The 17,666-nt window shown below is 43.3% G+C and overlaps 1 protein-coding gene across 1 annotated transcript in view; it reads right to left on the bottom strand.

Annotated features, from left to right (window-relative positions):
* Nucleotides 1–3,374: 3,374 nt before the first annotated feature.
* Nucleotides 3,375–17,666, bottom strand: part of CCDC148 (coiled-coil domain containing 148) — a 57,893-nt gene continuing 43,601 nt past the window's right edge. The window contains exons 11-14 of the mRNA XM_074145731.1: nucleotides 14,524–14,642; nucleotides 8,707–8,824; nucleotides 5,422–5,562; nucleotides 3,375–3,521 (exon numbers count right to left, since the gene is read on the bottom strand). Of these exons, the coding sequence (XP_074001832.1) occupies nucleotides 3,375–3,521; nucleotides 5,422–5,562; nucleotides 8,707–8,824; nucleotides 14,524–14,642 (525 nt within the window). The remainder of the gene's footprint in view (nucleotides 3,522–5,421; nucleotides 5,563–8,706; nucleotides 8,825–14,523; nucleotides 14,643–17,666) is intronic.

The raw sequence follows: 17,666 nt of genomic DNA, 5'->3' as shown, positions 1-17,666 counted from the left end.
TCCATTTCTGGGGTGTGGGGCTCCCCACGGGCTCCCCCGGAGCCAGGACCCCACTTTCATGATCCCCCTGAGCTACTCCAACAACTTACCACCGCTTTGATCTGGGACACGTTGTGTGCAGCCATGAAAAAGCACACTCTACCTTTTGCAAGAAAAGGAGAGATATTCCTAGTTTCTATTCCAAGATTGCGGTTTTTAGGCTCAAATATTAATCTGTTGGGGGAGAAATCCAGTGTCCTCCCAGAACAGAAACAAAATCACTCCCGTCACCTAACATGCAACGACACCTGCCCTTCACACTCCTTTCTGCCAAGTCCAAAGTCCACTTGAGAAACTTCTCTACTAACAGCAACACGTCATTTAAAAGCACCCTAGGAAAAGAAATCCGGGACCTGCTCATTCAGCCCAATTCCATCGGTGAGGCTTGCTCTGCCGGCGCTTACAGAAACGCAGCCCCGGTCGCTAACTTTGCGGGGGACAGTGAAGTCTCTGTGTTCTAGAACACTGCCCAGCAAGGAGATCGTCTTTCTTGTTTTGCTTTTAGCTTCATGATTGTGTTGTAAAATGTTTTTTCTGCTGCACGTTCTACGTTTGACGCTCGTTGTGGGTTTCAGAGGGGTCAGTGGTGTACAGGGCTCAGAAGGCATGTCCTTGGTGAGCTCCTTCTCAAAATATTGACCATTACTGCAAAGCCCCCTCTATTCTCAGAGGGGTCAGAGCTGGCATCGCAATCACTTAGGGTTTTCTTTTTCTGTAAATACACATATAAATGTGCTTCTAACCTTATGTGCACGGAAGTTGGCACAAGCTTCAGTTGTTTTGCGAGAGCTGGATACCACACCAACTGATCTGCACCAGGGGGATACTCGACTTTCAGGCACTATTTAACATTTAAGCCACTTCTCCGACTACCAAAATTCACACATAGATAAGTAGTATATCTTGAAACAAATTACTTCATTTTCATTAAGAAGTTTTTCTTAGGCTTTAAAAAAATGAGATTGTTAGTCAGACTGCCCACGCTTCACACAGTCCCAAAGGAGAGCTGGATTCTGAGCTGTTACCCCTCCGAGTCAAACCAACAAAGTAGGGCTGCAGGAGGTGCTGGTTGAGAAGTCCGTTTCCCATTAACAGCTTCTAAATCACTATTTTTATGTGCGAGTAATTTCATACACTTTTGTACAAAAATAACTTGCAAAGTTTCGTTTTTTTAAAAAGGTGTAGAAAGCATTTACCATGGAAACAAATGTCCTTATAAGCATCTCCATCTCCTGAAGGGTTTTGACCATCTCCCGTGAGCAGTGCTAAGGTGAGGACAAGGAAATAAGGCGAAACACCCACCTCCTTTTCCATGCTCCACCATTACAGGAAAATCCCTCTAAAAATCCTCATTCTGGCCTCACCGTGTCATAACAAGCCCCAGTTCCTGGCTGCAGTGCGTGGCACGGGCTCACGGGTGTACGGGGGTTCTGCTCACTCTATTCCCTGAGAAACAACAGATGCAAAGACAATCACCAGCCACTGCCTAAAAATCAGTGTCCTTTGTTTCAGAAACAAACAACTGCTTCATTTAAACTTCCTTTTTTCATAAATGTCTTGGTATTTATAAAAGATGACAAGACAACTATAATCTGAAAAGATTTTGCACCACCAAAATTACCTTGTAGATCTGCTTTTAAAGGCAAGGAAAAAAAAAAAAAAATCAGCTGCCTTAAGTTTGGGATCTTGGTTTGTGGGCAGCAGCCCAGGACTCAATCCGGTCTCCGAAAGAGAAGACAAGCAATGCTGGTCTCCCCTGCAGGATCAGCCAATGAGCTGTGTTTTTAAAATACCGAGTTACCCCAAGTGAGATACCAAAATAAAGGCACAAATGTACGCAGAATTGTAATTTTAGCGCAAACATGCACAAGCTCAATCCAGCAGACAGACAGCTCCCACGGCTTTTGGGCAGTCTCTGTAGTGTTTCTCCCCCATTAAAATACCTTCACTTCAATGCTCAGATCACGTAGCTCCTGGTCCTAGGCGCAGCCTGCTCTCGGGAATGGTCACTCCAGCTCCTCCCCTGCCTCCCTGGCACCCTCCGTAGTGTCCCCGTCTGCTGCTGGCTGCACCCCGAACGCCCCGGCCAGAGCAAACCTGTTCCCCAGCGCCCAGAGACTCCTGCCGAGGGCAGGACCACGCTACGGGCTTTTGCCAATGCTCGCATTGGTTCGGGGTGAAGAACTCAACGTTGGTTGTCTCTGATGGCAAACCATTTGGTGCAGTCACCGCACGCATCCCGAGCAGTCGGTGAGCGCACCAGGAGCAGAGTGCCCGCTGTGGGTGCCGGGTAAGACAGGAGCACTGGCGCCAGCAGCAAAACCCCCTCAGCGTTTGCTGGACCGGCACCGCGGGCGCTGCTGGGAGAAGACAGACAGAGCCCTCCTTACCCTGATCCTGAGTCCCTCCTTTAGAGAGTGAGGAATTCCCCCGTTTCACAGGCGTTGTTGGTATGGCATCCATTAACACCTATAGGGCATCACAGAATTACACTAACGAAGTTGCTATCATTATCTAGATACACAGGTATGGATGTTCAGATCTGTCTAATACTCATCATCCTTAGAAATTTTTGGTTGAACTGCTAATTGTAACTTGTTTACATGCATTTTACACTCACGTGAGGCTTGGAAACATAATCAGTTACAAGACGAAATGACATCAATTTCCCTTTCATTTAATAGAATCATAGTCAGTAGTCTCGGCTCCAAAATAAAAATCCCAGATCTGAAATGTTATTTATAATTTATAGTGAAAGACTAATCTGCAATATGAAATTGCATGACTGGATTGCAGTAAATCTGATGCAGCAAATTGGTTTCTAAATATAGACAAAGGTTAAGTTTCTTCTTATAATAATCAAGGAATAACAGAAACATTCCTGATAATGAAGATTTTATAACTAAAAGAATCAAATTCTCAAGCAACCTGCAATGAAAGTTGTGGGATGTGTTCACGTATCAGAACACAATCTAAAGTGACTGTTCCACAAAGCTATTTTGGATTTATGCTGCCAATTAAACCAGAGTTCCTACTTTTGATGCCAGGCATCAGATGGGCTGTAGAGTCTGTGGGAGACTGTCACGTCCTCCCTCCCAGCTACAGGGACACGGGGAATTACACTGCAACAGCCCTCACCCTCCCAACCTGTAAACCCCCCCCGAGGCTGGCGTGAGGCGGTGCAGCACCGCGGGAGGAGGGCACGATGCTGTTCCAAATGATTGCACACACCCAGAATTAGTAGTTCTGGGACACAGCCTAAGAGAAATTTATTGAAAGTTTTCCCGTTACAGACAATACCCCCGGAGCTTCTCTCCGCTGACACGGGAGGCGCTCTACATTCTAAAAGCTGTAGATTCCATATCTCTTCTTGGAAGCTTCAGTGGAGGAATTTTTGGTAAAATTTCTTTTGCATAAAGTGTTTTATGAAGCCCAGCTTCTCGAAGAGCCAGCTCAACGCGGAGTCTGGGGTCAGAAACGATCTGTTAAAATAAACCACAGCAATGATTAATAGAAACAAAACAATACTTTCCTCATACACGCAGTGTATCTTAAAGGGTATCTGTGGATGTATATATTTTAAAAGTTTTAAAAGATGGTCAGAAAATTGTGGTCATAAAATAAAGCCTTCAAAAGCAGCCAAACTCTGTGGTGAATAAGCCTTATCTCACTGCACATACCTTGATACTGCCCTTTTTAACATTAATGATCACAAACTATTTTAGCAAAGACCCTGGTTGTGATTCCCCAGCAGCACTCTAGGGGTGGATGAGAAAGGGAGTTGGACTCAGCCTGCTCACTGACAAACTGCTGACTTCTCTATGTTCCCCCCCAACACAGCCCCGCTTCCAGCACAAGACTTTTAATCCCTCCCTGTTTGTTTCTATGGAATCTCAGTGCTTCCAACACGTTTATGGTTTTCCTCACAGCTTCGCAGTGACTGCACGGCAGCACCACTTCCATTTGACATCACGAGTGCCTGGGGAAATTGCTTCTAAAATTTGTCCAAAGGTTATTTGACGACATTTGTAAGCCTCTTTCAAATTCTTTTTCCGTGGGCCACAGTGGGGAGAACAAGAGAGCATCACATTGCCCTCAGCTCTATCATCCCCACCACGGTGCCCAGAGCCACGGGGCAGACCCACGCTGGGGAACACTATCCATAAAACCAGGGCGGCTCTGGGACGCTTGGAGCTCAGCCGTACGCTCAGCAGGAACCACTGCCACATCCAGGGCAGCACCAAACCCAGCTGGAGCCGAAACGGGAAGAATATTCTAGAATTCAGGTATCAGTCCCAAAGCTAAGGCTTTTCAGAACCTCATACATCAGTCAGATTTGGGTAAATTTTAATAGCCAAACAAAAACTACATCTCTTGTACCACACCTCCTTTACCAAACTGGAAGCATTAAAATGTCTTAAAATAGGAAGTGCTGGACAAGCTTAGTTATAGACATTGCTAAATTTCAGCTTATTCAGTGCTAAAAGAAAGCTTTTATGCCATAGAATTGTATCATAGCACTTGTCTTTCTGTAAACATAATTTTCAAATTCCAGAGTGGGAATAATTTAAAATGCATAGACCGAGCAGATGGAGAACAGTAAGGGAATCAAAAAATCATCTTTTGTGTTGCTTAATTCCATTTGAAATTGAGCTTCACTGTCCTCAGCCATCCGAGTGACCTGCAAACAGGAGTATAGTTACTCCAGTTCCCTCCTTCGTTCATACCTCACTGGCTTCCTCTCCTCTAGCCCTTCCATGTCACACCCCAACTGACCTTCAATCCAGCAACAGTGTCAAGGTAGTCAAGATACTAACCTTCAGCTTATGAAGCAATTTGTCCTGTGCACAATCTTCCAAGAAAAAAAGAATACCCCATAGTTAAGCTACCTGTGAGGTAGCTCTTTGGAATACGGTCAGGAGAACTTTTATGGCTTTAGATACTTAGCACAACACTAACTGGAGCAGATGAAAAGGAGGCACTCTTAAATAAATGCATAAAAATGCAAAAGGGGTGAGTTTTGAAATGAAGAAACAGCAAACAGATCAGTCAAAACACCTAGCACACATGGGAACTGCCCAACAGCCCGTTCATCCCAGTACCCTCTCTCCAGTGGTGGCCGCAGGAGATGCTGTCCAGGGAGAGCCCAGCGGGACGGAAGGGACCTTTGTGCTCTGCTCCTGTTGTGCTGCCCCAGCACCTGCTTTGAGTCAGGGATTACCCCACCTGTTACTCCTAATGCTTTTATTTTTACACACATTATGTTCTAGGGTTGGCTGTTAATATTGCTCTGTAGGCTATATCGTTAGTACAGCTATCATGTATGGCTATCGAGCCGCCTGTGCACACTCTGAACTACACCGTGCGGTTACAGACACGCGCCTGCTGCTCACTGTACGTGTGCAACTGGAACAGCGGCTTCTGAAGATCAAACTCTTCGTTGGTGCCAATGCCCATCCGAGCTTTTGATGCCACCGTATCAGCCACGACTCTGGCCGGGTCTGGTTTTGCAACAACGGCCACCTAAAATACATAATATGAAAATAACAATTACTCTTATCTGTGCAGACCTAAGGTGAGAAAAGGTTCTTATCAATAACCCATGTCCTTTGAGAACACGATCATTTACCTGGTTTAAAAATTTCAAAAGTTGTCTTAAACCACCTTGCATCCACATATAAATATTGTAAACCTTAAAACTTGAATCCAGAGTAAAACCACCCTGACAGAGAATAATAATCAGGGAGATTTTTTTCCCAATGGAGACAATTCAATTGGCTGGACACCACGTAGCCCTGTGCGTGCCCAGAGCCGCTGTAGAGCGCACAATGGCCTGCTCCGTGGCAGACAGCACAGAATTACCCGCACATTCCCAGTGCCAACTGTCCGTCCTCAAAAACCTAAACGTGAAAGCTGGATGGTGTTCTGTGGAGAGAGAGCTTATGCTGCTGCCTCCTCACAGCCCTGGCAGGAAATAAGCTCAGGCTAAGCTGGAGGCTACCGGAAACCAGCGCTCCCCAAATACCCGTAGCCCCGGTCTGTGCTCGGTGACACGGGTTTGGTCCCGTGATGAAGGAGACCCCGGCTCCGCAGGGACACTGCCAGAGAAGCCACAGCATCCCCAGCTCCAGGAGAGAGCAGCACCAGTGCTGACACTCACAACCAGCAACCAAAAGAACCCGCTGACTCATCATTTAACAACACCCACAGTGCTGGAAGTCCAAACTTTCTTCTTTTTCTTCTGATGGACACAAAGGTGTTCCGATGGGCAGTTCACAGTTTTTACTGAGTCATGGGCAACATCATTGAGCGATATGTCACAAATAACCTAATTCTTTGGGTTTTTTTCATAAGCATGTCTGGTTTAACCGTTTAATTTCCTGTGGTTAGATCAGTATCAAAGAGTCTGTCAGACAGCACATTGTGCAAGAGCCAAGATCAGAGTCTACAGATTTCAGATTCTTTTTTCATTGCTTTTTTTCTTTGGGTTAAAATATTCAGATATAGGGTAATCCTACTTTGGAAAATACAGAAAGATGCACAAGTAAAATAATAGAAGTCAGGGCACCATCTGACTGGTTAAAACCAGAAAAAAATATTTTAAATAGTGTATGATAATTTTTTTCCATCTCTTTAACAAAATATCATCTTTGTATTTACAGGCTGTCAAAACATACAGACTGGATGACTTTACTGAAGATCTTATTTTTTTCCACGTACAACCAAGGGGCGTATTTTATGAAGCAGTATTTCATCAGTGTGAAACACAGAGAATAAACATCAGTTAGAAAAAGGTAATGAAGTGGGAACTCTCCCATCCCAGTCAAGGGCCACTCTAGAAGTGTTTTGTACTTTGGTGAGTGAATTGGGTCAGTCCAAAGAGATCAACAGACCATGGCTCTCAACCAGCCTCTTGTCAAATCTGACACAAAAGACAGTGCCATTCAACCAGTGACTTAGAAAAGACAGAATAGAGTTATTATTAAAAATGCACTGACAACCTAAAATAACACTGTTAATACTGCAAAATATTTAATTGGATCAGATTATTAAAAATAAAGCACTATTGACTGGAAATAAGCCTGAGTTCAACGGTTTAAAAAATGACTAAAATAACAGACTGATGAACCCTTAGGTTTACTTATCACAGAATCTTCATGGTTGGAAGGGACCTTTGAGATCATCGAGTCCAACCACACAAAAAAACCCCAAAACAAACAAACCCACACACCACACCTACCCACAGACACAACCCAACAGTCTCGGGCACTACAGCATGCCCTGAAGTGCCACGTCTACACGTTTCTTAAATACCTCCAGGGATGGCGACTCCACCACCTCCCTGGGCAGGCTGTTCCAGTGCCTGACCACTCTCTCAGTAAAGTCATTCTTCCTGATATCTAATCTAAACCTCCCCTGCCCCAACTTCAGACCATTTCCTCTGCTCCTGTCATTATTCCCTTGGGAGAAGAGGCCAACACCCACCTCTCTACACCCTCCTTTCAGGGAGTTGTAGAGGGCAATGAGGTCTCCCCTCAGCCTCCTCTTCTCCAAACTAAACATGCCCAGTTCCCTCAGCCTCTCCTCATATGACTTGTTCTCCAGACCCCTCACCAGCTTGGTGGCTCTCCTCTGGACACGCTCCAGCAGTGTTATTCCTGTTCTGCCCAGCTCTCCCACAGAAGATGGGTTGGAGTATTTAACTGTCTTTTATTTTTCTCTTCTTGACTTTGTACACCCAAACGCCGCAGTGAAAGCACGTATAAGGCCACAAGCAGCCCAGGAGGCACTCAGGAAGGATTTCCCTGGCACGCACACGGTGCTGGGATGGTTAATCCTGAAGCCAAGGGACGTGCTGAAGATGAGGTCAAGGCTGCGTCAAATACCACATTTTTAAGCACGGGTAGTCCCAGGGAGAAACCTGCTGCATTAGCGCTCTTTAAACTACCCAAAATCAAAAGGGTTTGAAGAGCACCCTTTCTCCTTCCCTTATTTTCCTTTGGCTGCACATTTAGGCTGCAGCCCAGGAGTGTAAAGAATGTGAACTCCAGATTTTTCCTAATAATCTTTGGAGGAAAAAACAAGGAGATAAGATATAAAAATATAAACGAAGATAAAATTACTTCTTCAAAAGTCAGCAGTACAAAAACAAAAAAAAAAAAAAATCTAAACACTACCTTTACTATGACAAACGTTAGCAAGCATTTTCTGCGATGTCCTTTTTAAAATAGTGTGCAAAAGTTCAACAAAGAGTTAAATCTCTCTCTGAAGAAACTTCATATAAGGTCTGTAAGTTTTCAGAATTCAAAAAGAAGTTAAACTACTTGTAAATCTTGCCTAAGACTCAAGGCAGACTTAAGTTTATTTAAAAAAAAAAAAAAAAAAAAAAATCAAGGAAAAAAAGAAATCAAACCCAACCTAGAAAAAATAGTATCTATTTTCAGATATCAACAGCTTTTACAGCACAATTTAACATCATAATGTTCCTGTTGTCAGTTACAAAGCACACAGGATTTATAACACGACACGATTACTGTTAGAGTCGGACCAAAAGTGCATTTTAACTTTGTCATTTATTTGCTTTTGATAGATTATTCTTTTTATCTTTCACGTAATATGACAGTATGTGTTTGTATCATTACTGTATATGCAGGAAATAAACCCCACCTGCTGCCGGAGTGCTTCCAGGCATCTCTCTTTTTCCTCTTCTTCACGTGCTTCTCGAAGGGCCAGTTCCTTTTTCTCCAGCAACCGTTTTTCTAGTAGGGCTTGTCTGAACTTCACCCTGCGAAACAGCACACACACAAATGGAAAAAACATCGGGCAGATGCGATTTTACATTTCTGTTATGATATTTCAGTTTGAAAACTAGCCTGATGTTTTCTATATCCACCTAATAATAATACAGTGGTTCATCAAAACGCCTGAAAAATGCAAAAAAAAAATGCTTTTTCATTTGAACGCGTTATTTTTGTTGGACTTTTTTGGTTTGGGGTTTTAGAGTTGTATTTTTTATTTGGTTTTGGCTTGTGTTTTATTTTGGTTTTTTTAAACAACTTGGCTAACCTTTCAGATTTCATTTCTAGAATGCAGATTTTCTCTAGCATGCTTTATATAGCCCTGCTACTCTTTTTTTCCCTGTTTTCTTTGCCAAGAAGAAATGTTCTCCGACATCTGTGTATGGCAGAAGAACTCTTTCCTGTAACCCTTTCCATTAAAAGAAACACATCACTCCCAATCTTGCTACTGGAAGAAGCAAGAAAACTTGAGAATTACATCCTTCTTCAAGAAAAAGCTGGAGGTTAACCCAAATAATCCTGAACATTTCCCTATGGCATTATTTTTGCTGGCCAACTTTCAGCAGTAGGTGCTCACAGACTGGCTACTGCCGTGACTGTAGCTCCCTATAGCCCCCACCCCACTGCCAAACACTGTTCCGTATGGAGCTGGAGGGCATTCTTCCATACGGCACTTTTAGTCCTTATGTAGGAGCTACCATGGCCATGCTTTGCATTCACAGAATTATCCTTCTTTTGGCCCTTCAAATTTTAAATTGCCTTTAGAGAAACGGAGCAGAAAGAGCCGCTTCAACTACAATAAAGCAAGCATTTTTTTCTTACCCTCAAAATTTTAGTAAGCTCAAAGAAGTACATAACTTGTGCTATAAACTGCAAAAATCAGAACCAAACGATCAGTTACGTTGGTAGCTAGAAAAGACCATTGCACCAATAGTCCCTTAACAATTATCAGGACAAACGAATCTGTCCCAAGAGAGTGGTCCAGAGCCGCCTGAGGATGCCCCAGAGAGGTTTTGGTTTCTTCTGTAGCCACTGTACTTCAGGCAGAGGAGTGCTGACAGCAGTAATCTTCAGAGGTAACTCAGTTCCAGGGAGAAAGCCTAATCTGCTTTTTATATGAAGAAAATGTAATTATGAGCAGATATTCTTTTTTTTTTTTTTTTCTGAAAAAATGACAAAAATTATATGATATTGAAAACCTTTCTCTCTGCCCGAGCTGACTGCGGTACGTGTTCTAACACACTGGTGTTATCAAATATGAAACTCGGTGCCCCGGGAACTTCTGTGAGTTACCAAAAGGAGCACTGAGGGGCACTCACCCGGGTTTAAATGCTCTGTCTCTGCTGCAGCACTTTTCATGTACACGGGGGTGTAAGGCCTTGCTAAATGGAAAGGGTTTATGGTGTTTCCGTACCCGGTTTGCACAGGGGTAAGTGACTGCAGTCGGGTGCCAGAGCCACTGGTGGGCAGGGCAAGGACTCTGCATCTGCTCCCGAGAAGCAGGTCCATGTTTTCCTGACCGTGGTATCCCGAGGAGATCATCATCTGCTCACGCTGGAGACCAAGGCCAATATTAACAAAGATTAAGTTTCACTGTCAGAGGGCAATGGCAGAGCTATGAACTGTACACCCAGGGAAGGCAGAGAACCCTGTAAATACACGTCCCACCGTACATTGTGTTCCTCATGTGGAACATTCTTCCAATACTTCTTATACTTGGCTTTAAATATTTACTTGAGCTTTGATTTTACAGCATCCTCATCCAAATAAACTTGTTAATTCTCTTTCACTCTATTATACTCAGTAATATTTTAGCTACTATTTCTTCAAAGTAAACTTAATTTTATAGAAAAGCTTAAAATTAAAATGCCTTAATACTCAATTTTGACTTTAAGTACCACAGTAAGTAATAATTTTAATAAATCACCAGCTGAAAAATGAGCTTAGCTGATTAGTTTCAGTAAAGCTACCTTTTTGAAGTATTGTGGGTACACACTTTTGTAATTTTTGATAAGCATAATTTCATTAAAACTCTGCTTTCAGACACTGTCTCATAAATATTCAATAGGAAAAAATGCCCTACTACGTTTGTTACGAAAGCTTTAGCAGAACTTTAAAAAATTGGGCTATAATGTAGGTAGGTTTTTTCCCTGTATCACAACTTATCCTGTTGACTGTTGTCAGTTGAATAAATCTCCTATCGACAGCAGAAAGCGCTGTGGCAGTGGCTGAGAGGCTCTGCTGGCGTTTCCACCCGTGACAGGCTGAGCCAATGCACGGCCGCCGAGGCGCGAGGGGGCTGGGAGGGAAAGTGTTTTACACACTCACTTGTCAGATGAAATTCTTGCAAAGAGCAACCCTTTCCTCGGCCTCTCCCGCCCCTGCCCTGTGTGCTCAGGGCACGCACCGGCAGCAGCGGGGATAAAACCCCCCCAGTGGCTCCCACTTGCCGTGTGACGGGAGAACTGGGCTGTGCCAGCCCGTTCCCACAGCCAGCCAGTGAAAATATTTGCACAACTTCATGCCGATTTAATTCTTACCCTGCAAACATATTGCTTTGGGGAGGGAATATTCTTTTAGAATATTTCACGACTATTCAGTCCATTCCATTCCTCAGGGCCCCGATGGAGGACCTGACTGAAATTCATTGAATTGATTAAAAAAGGGAGAAGTGGGCTGTCAGCAACAGACAAACATCTGCCCTTTGGATGCCCATTCTTGAAGTACAATAAGACTTAAATGCAGTTTGTAGTTCTAGGATGCCGCATTACAAGAGAGCTTATAACTCGGTGTCCTAAAGACCCAGGCGTGCAGAGCCAGCTCAAGACACTGAGAGCAGCTGAAGGTGTGATGCCCCCTTGGTACGAAGGCCCAGCTGCTGCGGACGTACATCCACGCTCACATCTCCACTCTGGGTGGGCCACGGGCAAGCGCATCTTGCCAACACTAATTCACACCCAGTTTAATGGGGTTAAGTCCTGCTGAAGGCCAGCAAGGAGAACACGCACCATTTATCTAGTACCTGCTGTGTTTCTGGAGCCTTTCTCTCTCTGGAGCTGCCATTCACTAAACCTTCAACTTTTCTAAATAAAAGGATCAGAACTCTCCACTTTCCTTTTCAAATGTGGCCAGCCCAGACCTTGTATGATACACACCAGTAACCAGAGCTCTTGTCCAGACAGTTTTGGTCTCGGGTTCTTAGCCTGAAGGAGTTCAAACCTGCATTTTGTGCATTATCAGCAACCAGGGAGAACATACAATAGTCTAGGAAAGGGCACCTCCACCCCTGTTTTAGAAGCTGGACCACTATCCACAAAAAATACAAAATGAACAGGAGTAGAGGAAAGCCAAAAGGAGTATGATTTTTGCCTACTTGTCAGAGCATTTGACAGGATCTGGGAAGACCTAGGTTCTTACTCCAGCCCCCCTGATTTTTTTAAATGCTGTTTTACAAATTCTGTATGAACTGACTGTTGGACAAAAAAATGAATACAGTATAGATACTGTGATTTGAGCAGAAACCACAGCACAATCCTCTTCCCCTCTCCCACATTTCTGAATGCAGATTGCACTGCTTTTTAAGATTTTGTATGGAACTCTCTACTCTCACCATCTTTCACTTGAGCAGCACCTGTGGGAGCTCACACAACTGGAGCCCACGGGTGCTGAGGGGAGTGCTGGGTCCCAGCTGCTCTGACAACAGCTCTAGGACACACACACAACATAAAGCTGCAGCTACCCAGGAACTTACAGGGCAAGGAATTAAATGTCCAATCAGTTACACGTCTCCACTGTCAGAGAGCCACTAAGCAGATGAGTTGTAGAAAGCAAATTTGGAATTAGTCACTCAAAATTCTACATCCAGTTTCAGGTGCCATTAATCCTTTTCTTTGGTCTGCTCATACCTCTGCCTATTCAGCATTTCGCAATTGCAAAGTGAGACCTGAATAAACAGAGCACCACAGTGACTCTGTGATCATAGAATCACAGAATGGTTAGAGTTGGAAGGGACCTTAAAGATCATCGTGTTCCAACCCCCCTGCCACGGGCAGGGACACCTCCCACCAGACTAGGTTGCTCAGACCATTTTTTAATATCTGATTGTACCTATTAGAAACTCTATGCACTGTCCAGGCCGTATCTTGTACTCAGAATAGTCAGCTGGCTCACCGTCTAAAAATCTTTTCCTTTCCCAAAAAAGCCTGAAAACGTGCCAGATCAGAGCTGTGGTACCGGCCTGTGCCATCTCTCATGACCAGTTCTGCACAGACTCAATCCCAATTTCCGTGCTGCAACAGGTGAACCGTGTAAGGATGCCATTAGCTCCTGCAGGGCCGTGAAGTCGCTGTGCCGGTGGCTGCCTCCCTTCAGGACAATATTTGAAGATGCCTTGTACCAGACTTGTAGCACCACAGCATCTAATAGCAGTGACATCTCTCTGCCCTGCTCTGATTAATGCTTCTGAAGGCTTTGAGGATGAAAATTCAAAGAATTATTTATCTCCACAAACAGTAAGCATTTATCTTTAAACTGGTTTATTCTGTACAGTACACCAATTCTGGGAAACATAATGCTAAGCATTTACCGACTTTTGATTCATAATAGCCCAAAGGTGTGATTATTTCCTTCTTGCATTCCTCAATGAACTGTGCCATTTCCTTATATTTTATTCTGCAACATTTATTAGCATAAGAAAAAGAACATTCCCCAACTGTATGGCAGTGTAGTACGCAGCTTTAAAGAAAAGTCATTTTGTCCTGATCAGTTCTGCTGAAGATTCAGTAATTCAAGTACGTGTGTTTCTTTTGCTATAAGCTAAAATCATTGCAGTATTTTTCAGGATAGGATTAGATATATTTGTAACATAAGGATACAGACATTTAAATTTAGCTGTCAGCAAGGTATCGTAACAAAATAAGATTGTTTCCCGCAGAATGCTTAAGATGGAGTTTAATATTCTAATGCCAACGGTACTTTAACCCTATTTTAATTTCATTTGTGGTCCATGCAACCTGGTGGCTCCCTCTATGTCAAAAAAAAAGTAAGCCTGTGATTTGAGAGCAATTATAACCAGACTACATACATTTTTATGCTCCTCTATGAAATCAATGTGGCTTCACCAGGTCATTAAAGGCCGTATTCTGCAACAAAGACTTGGCAAGAACTCACAAGTTAACAGGCTGAAGTCCTAAATTACATCAAAGAGGTGAAGAGCATCCACAACTAGATGCTCAGTTTAAGACCCTATAAAAGAATAATAAATATCTTTGAGGCTGTTAAGTTCTTAATGTGCTCCTCTGGCTTGCCTCTCAAACAAAACAAACCTGGTTGTAAGCAATTTGGCAAAGTAGGAATGTAGAAGGTCTTATAACCCAGCTACAGTTTAAAAATCACAAAGGGAGCTGGGTTTAATGCGTGTACCCTATCACAACTACAACAGCTCAGCGCTTACGAAGGTCTAAAACTCTGATGGATATGAATGAATTCAATCTAACAAATAAGTTGGATCTGAGATATGACCCTGATAGAGCCTTAGTATATGGACTGGGGTAACCGCCAAACAGGAAGAAAAACAAAAATTACCTATCTCACTTTATTCTAATTCAGAAAGTTGGGAGATCAAAGCAAATTAGATTGTAAGAAGTTCCTATTGATACTACAGGTATTCATATGTAATTTCTTTTACCTTTCTCTGTCTGTAACTGCTTGTTCAGCCATTAATTTTCTTAATTCCTCCAGACGTTGTAGATCTTTCTCTTCCTGTTCTTGCCACTTCAGCTGTTTCTCAGCCCAGTACTTTTTCAACTAGAGTTTGAACAAATACAGTAAACAAAATAACAACCATTCACAATCCAAGGCAGTGAGAACAAATAAAGTAAGAAAAGCATTAAGTTAAAGAAAATCCAATATTGATCTTTTTAGAATAGAATTTATATTTTAGAACAGTATACGCTAACAAAAGCTCTACTTGCAGAACGAGAGGGTGTGTAGCCCCCCCAACAGAAATAGTAAAATCAGAGTGTGGACACTTTACTTTGAATATAACTTCCAGCTCTGCAAACTGAAGACTACACTTTCCTTCGCTCCTTGCTTTGCTACTCAGCCACCAAAACCTTCAGCGACGCTGCTCAATGCGGGGGGATATTCCTGGAGTGAAAATGCCAGAGGTCACCTCCAACAGCTGGATCCACACCAGCCCAGCTGGTTTGGCCAAGGTGAGGAGCCCGCTGAGGAAGAGGAAGAAGCATGAGTGGTCCTTGTGTAAGTATGAAGCTTTTCCAGAGCTGAGTGAGAAAGAAAGGCCAGGCTGTGAGACCTGAGCAGGGAAGCTTGTCTGGGAAGCTGGGGGGGTTGGAGGCAAACGAGGAATTGGGATTTAAAGTAAGCATCGCTGAAGTGAAACTCATTCTTCATTTGAAAAATTTCTACAGGATTCCAACAACCAGGGCAGTTCTTCAAAGAGAACTGGTGGAATTTGCATCAAGCCTGTAAAACCCACCCTCCCTGACACACAGCCTCTTGCCCACCCTGGCGCTAAGCTGACCCACCCTGCCTGTTCCAGCCACCAACACCCAACAACAACTCATCGTCATACAACTCCTAGTCCATGTCATCTCCAACGGGCATCACATATTCTGTCTTCTGAGGCATCACGTGCTCTCTTTTTTGCACTACCCCAACAAGAAGAGTGAGGGTGGCAGGGGAGCCCTGCAATGGTCAGCACTCTCACCATTTCTCTTTGTTCCCCTTCTCACTCTTCCATTTCCACTTTTTTTTCTCCATTCCACGTGCAGGTACCAGAAGAGAAAGACAAGCTGGGACACGGCAATAACCTAAGGTACTTCCAACTCAGAACCCAAGGACTAGCCAGAGAACGGCGTGGTGCTTCATATGACCCCAGAGCTGACTGAGAAACCCCTTAATTCCTTGGGCCCAACAGGCTCCTTGGCAATTGTTACAACAAATAGTAAGAGAAAAGCTACAAAATTCAATAAAAATTATTGCTTCCAGCAAAACAAAGATAGTGTTACCTTGAAAACCAAGACTGAGTTTTTGAAAAGACTGTTTATGATGGCAGAAGCGTATGACAATACTGCCGCTTGTAATTCACTGACAAAACAGCGTTATTTTTCTAAAATTTAACATACAGCTGCAATAGTAGATAATAGAAGCTTTAGAAAAAGATGCAAAAATCTAAGATGATCTTAAGAATTTTAAAAATCTAAGAAAATGTTAATTATAAAAGCAATTAAAATCATACCTCAATAATCTGTTGATTTTACAATTAAATGCATAAAGTTCCTGTGAAGGTCCCTACTTCCCAAAATATAGGTAATTTCTTACAATGAAAATTACTTATGGAATCTTCTCACATAGGAAAAGCTTCATAAAATGGCAATAAAAATAACTCCTGTATCATCCACTGAACTATATTGAATTTAAGCTTCTTTTGGAAATTTCAGTTGAAATGGCAGTCAAAATACCATCCTCTTTATATGATTGACTTTGTGCAGAAAAAGCTTTAACTATGATGATTCAGAATAAAACAAGTCTTCCAAACAGTGCTTATATTTCAGAATTCCCAACCTATAGCCAATCATTTCTTTATATAGGCTATTTTTTTACACACAAAGGGCATGAACACAAGGATGGCTATAACCATATTTCTTATAATGCTTTTATTTAATATTGTTTGTAATACTCATATTTATGAAATAAAACTCTCTTTTGCAATTATTCCACTTTTGTATCCACAATGCCTGAAGGCTTTCTCATAAACTCTAATTAGGGGCCAGTGGATATTTCTTAAATTCCCTATTTAAATATACAGGAAAAAATCTGATCGGCAGTGGAATAGAGCAAACGTAGCAACTGGTATTTCAGATCTAACGTCATGTTACCCATTCCCAGGTTTGGGATTACTTGAAACAGCCTGCCTAGGCTACAAGCCAGGTAGAGTGTGCGCGTGTCTCTGACCCTGCTCAGGGGGATTTCACTGGGTGTTGTTGCTGCCACAGAACACCCAGCAGAACGGCAGCCGCAGGAGGCGGTGAGCAGCGGTTCCCGCGGATCCGAGACGCACCACGCTCGACTGACACACGAGCGCCGACCTCCAGCAGCGGCTGTTCCCTCTGCGCACGGACGTTACACACAGGCCGGGGAAAAGGGAGAGTCTGCACACTCGAAACACCGACACGAGATGAGCGTCGCTGGCGGTGAGGCCAACGCCGCCTCGCCAGCCCCTTCCTCCTGCTTCCAGAGCCACAGCGAGCAGAGGCAAATAACCACAACAGGCTGTAACTCAAGGGAAAGCAGCAGCCACGTTTCTCAGCACCGAACCATCGTTAAATACCGGCTGCCCCGCTCTGTACCCCTCTCCAGTGCCGCGGAGAAAGCACAGGATCCGAGTCGCTCGCTCCGCCTGAGACAGCCGACACATCAGTCACAACTGCAGCACATCTCACCCCAAAACTCCTGTAACAGGAGATGAATGCCGGCACCGAATGTGGGAGTTCTGCCTTAGTTTGTCATTTTATACCTTTAAAGCCCACATATAAGAACAGTAACAACATATCAACCAAGAACAAATACCAGAAAACAAAAAACATAATCAAACAAAATAAACAGAACAAAAAAAATAATCACATATACGATAGCTTTGTAACTCAATGCACATACAACGCACAATGCAATCTTAAAAAATTCCTGTGTCTTTTTAGAGAGGTTTATGTCTACAAGTTTCACCAACAGTAAGACAATTAAAGGTAAACCAATATTGATTTAAACTGAGCAGGATTTCTCAAAAGTGCATGGTTTGTCAGCACATAA

The sequence above is a fragment of the Numenius arquata genome, chromosome 3, assembly GCF_964106895.1.
Source record: "Numenius arquata chromosome 3, bNumArq3.hap1.1, whole genome shotgun sequence".
NCBI lineage: Eukaryota > Metazoa > Chordata > Aves > Charadriiformes > Scolopacidae > Numenius > Numenius arquata.
Note: the sequence above shows the minus strand (reverse complement) of the source record. Positions and strands in the feature narration are given on the sequence as shown.